Source organism: Xenopus laevis, chromosome 1L (assembly GCF_017654675.1).
Source record: "Xenopus laevis strain J_2021 chromosome 1L, Xenopus_laevis_v10.1, whole genome shotgun sequence".
NCBI classification, from domain to species: domain Eukaryota; kingdom Metazoa; phylum Chordata; class Amphibia; order Anura; family Pipidae; genus Xenopus; species Xenopus laevis.
The window spans coordinates 124,668,853-124,682,319 of NC_054371.1; the positions used below are offsets into that span (position 1 = coordinate 124,668,853).

Here is a 13,467-nt window from a genome sequence, read left to right on the forward strand (position 1 = left end):
AAAATACTGGCCAGGTGGCAACTCTAAGCACAAGACATAGCTGCATGCACACACAGGGGCTCATTTATAAACACTGGGCAAATTTGCACCTGTCAGTAACCCATAGCAACCAATCAGTGATTAGATTTTTTTCAGTCAGCTGCAGGCTAACTACTGAAAGCAATCATCTAATTGGTTGCCATGGGTTACTGCCAGGAGCAAATTTGTTTAGTGTTTATAAATTAGCCTCACGGACTGTGTATTGTGAAAGTATCTGCAGTTGGTCAGTTACAAAACAACATAAATATTGCATTTCCATGGAAAAATCATTGCCTGGGACCAAACTTTGCAAACAACATGGCAACTGGGTTAAAAGCCGAGAAAAGTACACCCCCTTCAGGGTTGTCAGGTCTAATTTTCAAAACTAGCCAAAATCAACTACAAAACCAGCCCTAAACTAGCCAAGAGTCACTTCAAAAGTAGCGCAAATAGGAAAATTACCAAAATATGTGCAGTGAAAAAAAAGTGTAAAAAAAATTAATTAATTTATGTGAAAAATACGCCTTTTTTCAAATTTTCACTGATTTGCAAATTTTTCATGAAGTAAAATGGGACAGATTTGCCCATCACCAGGGGTGTAATTACAGAGGGGGGCCCAGGAGGTATAGGGACCCCAAAAGGCCCTAATTCATATACAACTTCAATACATTTTGGTAAAACAGGTCAAACTCTAGACATTCTGGTGGCCAGCAGATTTTTGCCCCAAAATTGTCTAAAATTGAGAAAAGTCACCAGAAAATGGAGGGAGGAGAGACTAGGGTACAGAGCCCAAAATCTGGTAACTCCCGACTAATACACTAGTCAGTCTGCATGCTGGGTATTGTAGTCTTCAAATTGTTAAACATAAACTACCCAGCATTCATTGGGAGACGCAGGCTTGGCACATTAGGGCACGATTAAACTTTGACTGGTTTCCAAAGTAAAAAAAACAACCAAAGCCCCAAAAAGTAGCCCAAATCCGTACCTTGGCTAGTTTATACTTTCAAAACCCGCCTGGGCTTTAAATTAGTAGCCCAATTTGGCTGGAAACCCAACAACCTGCCAACCCTGACCCCCTGTAAATCAGCATCACTTGGCTACTTGTACGAAGCGAAGAGAGTATGTTTACAGAACCTACTATCCACTGCTTAAGTCGCAGCAGCTCCAGCTATTTGCCCTTTGCGCTACTTTAGAGCGACAGTCTACTTCTGAACTCTGCCAATACGAAAAAGGGCGGGCTTTTCGGCCCGGGGCTCCCTCCTACGTCACTACTCGTCACCGAAGTTCTCTGTTGGCCTGTGTTTCCCTCGGTTGCCAGGGGGAACCGCAGGAGAAGGGGCGTGGTCAACTCTTTAAAGAGCTCTAAGAGCTGCTGCTCTCGCTGCAGACTGAACTTGACTGCAGGGTTTATATAGTGCGGCTAAATTTAGGCTCCACTGAGTGCTCAGCCTCCTCATCCTGAACGTGTTTCCTCCTCTCCTTGCAATTGGTTTGGTGTATGCCCCCCGTGCCTTTATTTATAAATCTAGGTCCCCTCTCAGCTGCAAGGAAAACTGGTTTTTGCTATTGCGCGTAACTTGATGTACGCACGGACTTCTCCACGACGGGGATCGGGGAGATCGTGATCTTATTTAATTTTTGTTTTTTTAAACTGTAATATTTTTTGTTCCGTTTTGCGGACAATCTGACTCGGATTTGGGATGGCTCTGAGCGAGACCATTCTCCCTTCTTTCGCTACGTTTGCAAACCAAGATGTAAGTATCTCAAGTGGGGGAGATTGAGACAGGTGTGTAGCTGCTGCTGGGGGGGGGAGATCGTACAACTGAAATCGTTTGCAATCAGTCGGCCATGGCTGGAGGGCCATTATACATTCATCTTTTTTCTATGCAAGGCAAATAGATTTTTTTATATATATATATATATATATATATATATATATATATATATATATATATATATATATATATATATATATATATATAATATTATGCTGCTGACCATTTATATGTTTTTTACATTTCTATATCTTAGTGCAATTGTGCTATTTATTCCTTTATCATGTAGCGTAAAAAAAGCCCAAAATATCCTAATTAGTATAATGTTACACACCTGTCTGTTTTGCACCTGCCCATAGATGCTCTTAGACATATTCATTTTTTTTTTTTTCTTGTTTTTTTAATTTAACATCCCACGCTCCGTATGTAACGTGCTGCTGTCCTGTAAGAGAATTATGAATGAAGTTTTCTAGTAGGAAGAGTAACTGTGTGAATGCTGATTGTTGAAAGCAGAAGTTGGCTTGTGTGTAATTTCTAGGTAATGTGTAGGTGTGGAGCTTGCAAGATCTGCTGGGTATGAAGTGCATGCAAGAAAGCTCTGATTCATTCTTCTATAAAGCTGGTTTATGACTCTAATCCCTATTTATAGTAGCTGCAATGCTCTTTGATTAAGCGGTGAGCTCATTATAATTTGCAGCCCCGATGAGTGTGCTTAGCTTTGGTAACTACCTGCGGTCGTGACGTTCTTTTATCTTTTCTATTTGCAGAGGTGGAAGTGTGACTATGAGTCCAAGTCTCCCCACGGCAGCTGTGGCATTCCAGATGTTTTACAAAGTCCAGACCCCTTCTCCTCTAAGAAGGAAGACGAAGACTTAAACAGTGTTCTGGAATTCGTGTTGTCCATGGGTGGTGACAAAATTGTCCAAACCTGTGGAGAGTATCAAATGGCATCTTCAGAGTCCTGCACTTACTACCAAACAAGCCCTTCTCGGGGAAGCTTCAGCACAGACCAAAGCCCTCCTCCTTACAGTTCAGGTAGCCTCATGACTGAACTGATTAGATCTGACATGGACAACTACTGCCACCCCAGCAGTGTTCAAGGGAGGTTCTTTGTGACATCAAATTTTGACTTTCCAGATACAATCAAAGCAGAACCTGACATGGATTCATATGGACCAGTTGTGGGCATGGTTCCCCAGTCATGCACAAAGATCAAGCAAGAAGGCAGTACCGCTTGTATGATGGCATATGAACAGCCTAGACTTGCCAATTCTCCTCAGATGGGTGGCCCTGACACCCCTCCTTTGAGCCCTGATGACATAATGTTAAGTGAATGCCAGTCCCAGTTGATGTGCCATCCTTCACTGCCTTATGCTCATAATTATCAGCATGCTGGCTTCCATCACCAGTCACCTGTCCAGTATCAAAATACCTCCCAGTATGGCATGTTTGAGGAAAATCTGCCCATGCAGCCTTCTATTGCCAGGGGCATGATAACGCCTCCTTGTTCCCCTTTGGAAATACTGGATACCAAGCCAAAGAGAGGCCGCAGATCTTGGCCCAGGAAAAGGACAGCGACACACACTTGCTCTTATGCTGGTTGCGGGAAGACTTACACAAAGAGTTCCCACTTGAAAGCTCATCTCCGAACACACACAGGTAAATATCCATTATCTATTGCTCAAACCAATGATCTGTTCTGCTTTACCCCTTGAGTGTACCAAGTTTTGTAGATTGGTCAAGCACCAAAGCCACACGAGATGTTGGCCAAAGGTGCCCAGGGTCAGTTTAGGGAGAAATGCCCTAATACTCTTAACCAGTCTACAATAACTGGTCTTATGTTAGTTACTCCTAAGTTGGCAGTAGTGGTTTGTTGTCCTTCATTAAATCTATTCATAGGTTTATCTATTCTTGATACCGTTCTAGTTTAGGACAGTTGGGTTGGGTCTGGGTATAAAGATATAGATTAATATAGATTCCTGTTTTTAAAAGAATAGAGCATAAATGTTTTTTTAGAAGATTGTATTTAGAAATGTTTGTTTCCACATTAGCAGTGGCTTTAACCAATGGCTATTCTCTTCTTTCAGGCGAGAAACCTTATCACTGCAACTGGGAAGGATGCGGCTGGAAATTTGCCCGATCTGATGAACTGACTCGCCACTTCCGCAAGCATACTGGCCACCGGCCCTTCCAGTGCCATCTGTGTGACCGTGCTTTCTCTCGATCCGACCACCTTGCACTGCACATGAAGAGGCACATGTAGAACTGAGACTTGTGTGTAAAGCAATGGAGGGGCAGTGGGTATTCAGGAATCTTTCATGGCCAAATGAACTCTGCCACTGGCCCTTCTTAGTGGGCCATACTGTAGCTGGTACTGCATGGGGTGGCATCTGTCAATTTGCAAATTTGCCCCACTGGGAATAACTTGACTTAAAGGCTGGACCTATATCTTGGACTTTAAGAATTAACTGGAACTCTTCAGAGACCCGAGTTAGCTGGGATATGTCTGTATGTTCATATAGTACTTAATGATTGTTAACACTTTGCCTTCTTAGAAATTGGCAAAAAGCATTTTATAAGGGCATTGATGAGTGTAAATCTCTACCCTAACAGTAGCACATCCAGTAATGCAGAGTATCTCCATACACATTCACCTCCATTTCTTCCCCTTCTCTAAAGTACTTAAATGAATGCACTGGTTTAGTCCAGATTCTGCTTCAAAACCTGCACTTCTCCCTTCTTTCACCACTGGAATTAAGGTAGTGTTGGAGGTGGTAGTTACTGTATAGTGATACTCTGCACTGGTACGTGCTGCAGCCTATGTGCATTTTTCTACATTCCATTGTTAATTGATTGTAACTGCCTGTTTCAGAAGACCTAAGACAATGTTTGTACGAAACTGCCTTAATTTTGTTCACGTTGACGGGATAAACTTTCAAATATCCCATAATTTTTTTTTCTATCTATATGAAATTGCATAAAGGAAAACACTCCTTCTCTTCCTGGAATATATTTTTATATCAACAGTGTGTTTTCTCACATTACACTATAAAACAGCAGGGCTAGAGGTCTTGCAAGAGAATAGCCTTTTTTATATATTATATTTATGTAATTATATATTTGTATATAGATTTGTACAATGAATGTGATGTATAGTGTAAATATGACAACTGCAAATGGCAAAGTTTTTTTTATATAATATGGGGAGGGGGCAATTCTTCCGTGACATGGATTCTTTTTCTTTTTTTATTAAAGAAAAAATTAAAAACAAAGTTTTGTGTACTTGATCAATATTGATGCATTGCGCATTAACTTAAATAGTGTTAATGGTGTCTGGATATATTCCTGCAACCCAAGCAATTGTTCTTCATTTGACTGCCTTCTTTGGGTTTATGTACAGGCTATAAACCTTTTCAACTGCAGGCAAGGGCACATTGTGACACTACAAATGATTCATTCCAGGAGTGAGAAAATTTCCAATCTGGTATGTTTTAAGTATTCTACCGGATATTCTACATCTCTGCTTTCTGCATAGGTACTAAAGGGTTTCTTAAAACTCCTATCTAAAAGGGATCTAAAACAGTTACTCTACTATACTTTACTCAGAAGTTGCCAGAGTAAACGTTTCTTACATATTATTAAAGATAAAGCACGCTGGTAGCTGTATTCTGCAACATCTGGGCTTAGTAGTAAAAAGTAAGATAGCTCAAATACTTATAAATAATTCTCTAGCCCTTGAGTTAGTAATCCAATGATTCAGACTATTTTTGCACCTGTAATTAAATTAAATATTTCTGAACCCAGTGTTTAGCTCCCCTTTAATATTAAAAAAAATATCCACTTTAAACACAAAACCATGAATGGTGTTTGTTGATCTGTGTACAAAGAATACTTACTTCGGTGTAAAATAAATCGTGTTGTCTGGACTAAACTGGAAAATGAACTCAAAATCCAATAATGCAGCTGCAACATTGTGTGGTCCTAATACTGTTGTTTGCACTTAAAATGAAAGCAAAGAGAGGATCCAAAGTGGTAGTAGCGTTGATCGCTTGTGGTCTTCACTAGAACAACTTTGTAGTTTGCTTACCACCAAAAACCACCAGGGGTATTTGAAAGCTCTTTGAAATACGCAAGGGTAAATTTAACATACACCTAGTCTCCAATAAATGACTTCACTTATAAATGACAGCAGTTTATCTTCTTAGCAATGAAAATAACCAGTTGAGGGGTGTTTTTTATTCCAAAGCTTCTTTATCACTAATAAAGTCTGTAATCCAAGGCTTTTTGATGTCCTTTTTGGTAACAAGAGAGTTTAAGTTTCTTAGACCACAGAATTTTACTACTTGTAAAAATAGTAAAGAAAAGTCAAGTTAGTGAAATGGAAGAGAGAATATCTCATTTCACTTTTATAAAGCATCATGTGTTGGAAAGAGAACAGTGAGAGTTAACACCTGCCCTGCTGCTTCTAACGGAAGGGTTTGCCCTCTTTCTGTGCTGATAAAGGGGACAATCAGAGTAAGATCAACACCAAACTTGCCAGAAAACTTTATAAAGCAAGAGAAGTACAAAACACTTAACTTTCCAGATTGGAGGAAAGTAAACTTAACAGATAAGCTAAATAGGTGCTGCCAATAAAAAGTGTTATTGCTGCACCAAATACCTGAACCTCATTTCTAAGAGCAGGTTGAGTTTCAATCTGTTTGAAAAGGGCTCCCTCTTGTGGTGCAGTCACTTCCATTACATATAAAAACTATGCCTCCAATACTTCAAGAGAGTAAGCTTTATTTCCGGAACACAATTAATGTTTCCTATTCCAAAAATCTCTGCATTCGCTAATAGAATCTTTCACCAATTCTGTCCACATTCTCACCATATCAGTATAGACGTTTGTTCAAATCTGTCCATCAGAAAAAAACTGTTCCCATTGTACAAACGTGAGCAGAGAATACAAAATACATTTGTTACAGTGCAATAGCATCTCAAGTTGGTCTGTTGCCATTCTTTAAAACATGTAACACTGAAACAAAGTACAAATATACGACAGTCAGTTGTTTTATTCGGTGATGTTACCGGTCATCAATTATGGTTCTTTATTTGTCCTTAAAACAGGTCTAACTGGGTTGGTTGTGCTGGGAATATCATTTGCTTTTTCCCTGCATGCTGCCCAAATTGACCAATTGCAGTCATAGATGGGCATCCTGTTTTCAATGTTGGCTGCTATTTGTTCAATTATAGCTCGGAGATCCATAGATCTCCCTTAGAATTAGCCATTCTATAACATATTAAAAGTTAACTTAGAGGCAAACCACCCCTTTAATATGTGTTGAAAAGAAATATATCCCCATTTTCCTTATAGTTTCAGGCTATTGCTTATGAGCAAAAGCTAACAGTAAAATGGCAGCATGTTAAGCAACTTATTAAAACTTTCCTTAAAAGATGAGCACTTAGATTAGGCTGAAAAATATCTGTCACATCCCACAGGCACCAAGTCCCTTATGGTAGATAATTTTAGCTATAATTGTTACAATCGATGAGAACCTTTCATCAGTTCTTAGACCCAAATATTGATAGCTACTAAAATGTGGGAAAATCTCAAGCATGTCTGTATGTTTGCTAAGTCCTGCTTCTATCCAATCGAAGACCCAAAACAGCAATGACCATGGGAACTGATACCAAAGTCTATGGATGAAGGTGCATCACAATAGCTGTAGGCTACTTATGAATTGCCTCTGCTAGTGTTTATACCCACTAAGCCAGAAATTCCCTCCACATCCACGGATACCCTTCCACTACAGCTGGAATGCAACTATGCGGAAATGGACACATTATTATATCTGTCTTGTCAGCAGGAATAAAAGATTCTGTGTATAATTTTGATGCCAAAATGTCTCACCAGGGTCTGCTGCTGCTGCTCCTTTCTTAAAGAACAGAAACCTAAAAACACTATGGGGTAGAAATGCCTTATTACATATACTGACCTTACTGCATCTGCCTAATGTTTCAGAATCTCTATAACAAGAACATAGCTCCCAACTGTCCCTTTTTCGGAGGGACAGTCCCTCTTTTGACAGCTCAACATGCAGTCCCTATTTTCTCTGCACTGAAAAAAGCAGAAAAAGAAACAAAGTTTCTCACTTATTTGGCTTTTAGCAGAGAGCACAGAACAGCTAACAGGTGTTAGATGCAAATAAGATACTTTGTAACAACTCTGAGACACAAAAAAACAGTTTAGATAAGGAGAATTATTTTCAAACTTTCATAACCTGCCAAATTTTGTAAAATGAACATGGTAATTAGGGGGTGTGGCCACACAAAGGGGCATGGTAAAAACATGTGTCCCTCTTTTACTTCCAAAATATTGGGAGGTATGCAATAATCATCCAGGCCTTTAAAGTTGTGACAGAAACTCCCCAGCTTGTATTGTGTTAGGAGTGTCAGTGACACACACATGCTCAGTGTGCTCCCGGAAGCTGTTTAGAAGCTAAGCTTACCATCAAGTAGAAAATTAGGTTCACATATCATACAAACTGATATATATATATATATATATATATATACTGTATATATATATATATATATATATATATACATATATACATATGTATTGTAAGAGCATGTGCAGTGAATCAGCAAAGAAAATTGGGAGCTACGGCGTGGGGGGGCATATTCAGAGAAAAATATTTTTGCTGCTAAAGAGCTGTTGTTACCGTCGGCAAAAAAAAAATGCCAGATGAGAGAAGCGGATCAGTGTTATTGAACTTTTGAAAAATAGCATGCTATTTCCAAATCTGCATGGTATTAGCTGTCGTTGATTTTCTCCTGTTTATGTGAAAATCAAATCAAATATTTTGATTGCCCTCAACCTTAGTTCTCATTTTAAGAGAAAGATCCTCCTCAGCCTGCCTCAGCATAAAGGTCTTCTCTTCTAGCAGCTTGATTATTTTGGGGTAAATATCTATTCCCAGAAAAATTGCATTGCTTTCGGGGGGGTCAATCTCTGTTCCCAGATGGGCAAAATAGCTAAACAAAATTATTGTCTAACCATTAAGTTCTTCAATAATGTTTAAGAGGTGTCTGACCCACACATAATGAATGAAAAAGAGCCAATCTGGACTGCAGAATTTTTAACGCATCAAATCATTAAAACATGCATAAGTCATGGCACAAAGTTCAATGTTGAGGTGATGGCTGAAACAAAATTGAGATTGCTCTGGTTTCGGCACACTACCTAATGGAGAAACCTTAACAGAGCTGGCACAATGAATAACCAATGCCTAAGAGGACCCTGTACTGTTATTTGAAGTGTTTGTTTTTTTACAATTGTGGATGAGAAGAGTATCAATGATGGTCAGAATGGCACATAGGAATTGGGATGGAAGACAGAGAAATAAAGCATATGGAAAGAGCTAATGGCGGAGGAAATAAGAATTGCACAATAGGAAGAGGTGAAAGAAAACAGAATTGCACATAGGAAACTGGGAAAAGGGGAGAGAATGGAATTTGGGGAGATGGAAAGAGAAATATTATAGGATTATATTATAGGATAACGAATATGGAAAGGGAGAAAGGCACAAAAAGAGAATTTAGAGAATAAAACAACAACTAGAAAAAAGTAGTGAGAATTTTACACGAATAGCAGGAAAAACAGTAAACAGTGGTCCATGGCCTGTGTGAAACTATGAAGAAACAGTGGTTGGCTGGTGATAGAATGAAGTGAAGGAAAAATTAGGGAAGGGGGAAAAGGGGAGCTCTAGGATCAATGTTCCCTCTACCTCCTGCTCGGCTATATGTGCAAAAAAAAAATTTTGTGCACTGTTGTGTGTGTTGGCTAGGATGACTGAAGATGGAAGGGTTGAAAGGCAATGCAGTTTGCTTCTTTCTCTCACTTCCCTGCTTTTTAATTTTTAATGGTAACAGGCTACCAATGTAACTAGCTTTGTCTGTGGCGATGGAGCAGAAGATAAAATATAAGTGGCTTTATGATTGTGGTTCAGTGTTCCTGGCTAAATCTTTTGTGACCTAAAAAATGTGCAGCCCAAATTTTTGCCTCAGGCAGCATATTGTGTTGGCCTTGCAAAAAGCTATATTGAATTCCTGCTTCTTCTTTCTTTAATTCTTGTAGCCTCTGTGTCTATCATAAACTGTTTGGGTGCCAGACAATGCCATGGAATGCTGGGGGCTGGGAGTGAGGTGAACAGGCAGAATGTTAGCAGGAGAGAGGTAGAGGCAGGCACCATTTTCTCACCCAGCCCCAGATCTGTGGCCAGCCAGCAACACCCAGTCTAGGGGGCCCCCAACAAAATTATCCTGATTGGGCACTGCAAGTAAAAAGACAGTTCCCTGGACATTAAGAGGAAATATCATTAAAGGGAATTTCAGTTAACCCTTAATGCTAATTCTTTATCTATTTCTCCCTGACAGCTTGGGGTGTTTATAAACAGATTTAAAATGATCAAGTAGAACTATGGGAGGGGGTGGCCAAATAGCTTGTCACTAGTGATGTGCGGGTCAGGGTTTTCCTGACCCGCACCCATCCCTAACCCGCCCGCACTTCCGGGGTCCTTTTATAGACCCGCCCCACCGATGACGTCACAAGGGTGGTGGGGGGAGCAGACGCGAGACTATAAAACCGGAACCCGGATGCCGGCATTTGAAGGTGGCCACCCGCGAGGAGCAGTGTGAGATCGACCCAAACCCGTGGGTCCCGCGGGTATCGGGTCGGCCCGCACATCACTACTTGTCACATATGAGTGATGCTCCAGATCAGTGCTGTCCAAATTCTGTGGTACAGAGAGCTGGAATTTTTTGGCCCTACATGGGCCAATTCTCTATGTACATGCTATTTTAAAGTTCAGTTTAGCCCCTGATTCTCTGAATGTGATAACATTTGTTAAAATAACAAAGTTTCAGGCCTTTAAAAGCTTCTGTATGTAATTTTTCAAATGAAGTACAACATATTGGTTACAGTGGCTATAATAAAAGGCACAGTCTAAGCGTGCAGGTGTACAATTGCTTTGAGACTGGCATACTTGGATTTGTTTCCTGACTAAGCATTTTGAGAGTTGTGTGTCTGTGAGTTGGTCATTCCTGCTATTATTGATAAGCCAGGTCTGTGGCAAACATATTGTAGAATGCATTAGTGCAACGGACACTATTACTTCACTACAAGGATATACAGAGTTGTAAAAAGAGGTATTGTATTGTAGACCAGAATTCCAATGGCAGAAAGCTTCAGCAAGGGCATAATAGTTTAGCCAGCCTATAGGGTGTTCATCCTATGTGTTATACAGGGCACCTGTTAGCGGGAAGGCACCAGACTGGCCATTGCCCCTGTATATAAGCACTTATTATGGCAACATGCATATTTTGCAATATAAGTCTGCTCTAAAAGGTAAGATAATGTAGAAACCTTCAAGCAAGAAGGGTTGTACCCTGTTTTTTAAATTCTCATGAGGAGGCCAAAGCATACCTCCCAACTGTCTCATTTTTCACGGGACAGTCCCCGATTTTGACAGCCCAACCCGCAGTCCCCGCTTGTTTCTTAAATCTCCTGACTTTCTTTTAAATCTCCTGCACTGAACAGCCAGAAAAAGATACACAATTTCTAACTTAATTGGCTTTTGGCAGAGAGCCCAGAATAGATACTTAGATACTTTTGTAACAATTAAGATAAGCAGGTCTCTTGGGAGAACTTTGACTCACAGCTTAAAGGGCAATTCACCTTCATTAGCAAAACTAATAACACATCAGTGCTCAAACTTTCGTATCCTGCCAAATTTTATAAAATGGACATGGTAATTAGGGGGTGTTATTTTAGCTAAGACAGCTCCACTTTTTAGAGAGATTTATGAAATCATAACAATGAACATGGCAATATCTGTACGAGAAGCAGTTAATCCTAAGCACAAAAAGAGTGATAAAAATGTTGTAACCTTGGCATTCTACATTTTGTAAGATCGTGTTTTAATAAATATACCTTTGTCCTGATATTTGCATGAATAGTATTAGAAACCCATGTCAGCATTTTATCACTTTCTGATGGATATATTGAGCATACCGACATGATTATGGTTATTGAATGTAGCTGGCTGTATGTCTTTTCCATCCATGTGCTCAGTTTATAGTGTTAAGTGGAGCTCTTTTCTTTAGCCAGTGCCTGAAATCTAAATAAAAAAGGATCATACACAGTAAGACAATGAGAACTTCCAAAAGTAACCTTTCATTTATTATATTAAAACAATAACATTTCTCTTATATTAAACAACAGACACAGATTAATATTTAATATATTTTCACTTCCTTAGCTCTAACAGCTTTTTCTTCAGCTTTTTTCATATTGTAGGGTACCGGTGGATGAGAGGTGTCTGATGTATTCTTGGCATAATACACTGCTTGAGTGGGAACAAAACAAATCCCCCCCCCTCCCTCCCCAACCAAACTAAGAAACCCCAAAGACCCAACCATCCCCTGAGTGGTGTATCCAGCAAACTTCAAAGTGCAGAGATGCAAGATAGCCATTTCTGTGCTGCCCAAGTCAAACAAAATGCATTGGAAGGCAAGGCTATTTCCAACTAGTACAAATCTTCAACAAACAAACAGAATCAACTGAACAGATGCCTTGAACAACAGCATTATCTGAACAAATGCACCAAAAAATATAGGGAAATAGACATTGCCAGCAGATACAGACGGTATATGAAATTCACAGTCCTCCAGTCGGAAGGCCATAAATTGCATTTACAAAAAAACTGGCTCACGGTACAATTTTCATCATTCACATCTGTACCTTACATATTTGACAGCACTAAAACTACATATATTTGTTATAAAGAGCAATGGCACATGGAGTGCATTTGAGTGGTTTTGTGCCTATGACGATGAGTAGCTAGAGAGGAAGCACAAAACTGTTTACAAGGACTAATAGACGACTTCCATAGCAGTTAATTTCAGGTGATTTGACCCCCCCCCCAAAAAAAATTAAAAATAATTCGTGCCATAGGGTCCAAAATATCTCTGTGCCCTAAAATAAGACTTTTAACAAAATGTAGATTCATAATTTTTTCCATTTGCTGAATGTGTTATTTGGTGATTTACTTTCTTACAATTGCCAGCACACAGTGAAATGGTGTTTTATCTGGGAGGCATCTTTCTATAAAGGCCCTCAGACATTGTAAAGGGATTCTACAACATGGATTACTTCCATTCGATAAGACTTTCGATTCTTTAAATGGCATGAGCAGAAAGGAACAGACATAAGGTACAGCATACCATAGTGGTTTGTAGCACAGAGGTATAGGATATGATATTTAGTGAGTTGGAGAATTATTAATAAATAGCATAACACACTTTCATTTGACTTGAATGGGAAATACACTGCTAATTACAAATGCTAGTGCATTAAACAATAAGGGTTTGTGAAGTGAGGGTTCCCTAGTGATTCCTGCTTAGGGCAGGAGCAGCAATAAAAAGCCCAATGTGCTGTGAGCCATAGGAATCAATATTTGTACTAGGTCTAATAACCCACTGCCTATAATCAGATGTTTGCTTTTAAACAAGCAAGTCATAAATGTTCCATGCTTGATAGTTGCTAGACCAGGTACAAATGTTGTGCTTTTTATTACATTAACCCCTAAAAAAAAATCTGAGATCTTACTAAACAAATTGCATACTGGTC

General features: G+C 39.5%; 1 protein-coding gene across 1 annotated transcript; it reads left to right on the forward strand.

Annotated features, from left to right (window-relative positions):
* The first annotated feature begins 1,387 nt into the window (after positions 1-1,387).
* klf2.L (Kruppel-like factor 2 L homeolog) lies at positions 1,388-5,065 on the forward strand. The gene is made up of 3 exons (XM_041563367.1): positions 1,388-1,772; positions 2,561-3,452; positions 3,881-5,065. The coding sequence occupies exons 1-3, from the start codon at positions 1,719-1,721 to the stop codon at positions 4,054-4,056; spliced, it is 1,122 nt and encodes a 373-aa protein (XP_041419301.1). The 5' UTR covers positions 1,388-1,718; the 3' UTR covers positions 4,057-5,065.
* The last annotated feature ends 8,402 nt before the right edge of the window (positions 5,066-13,467 follow it).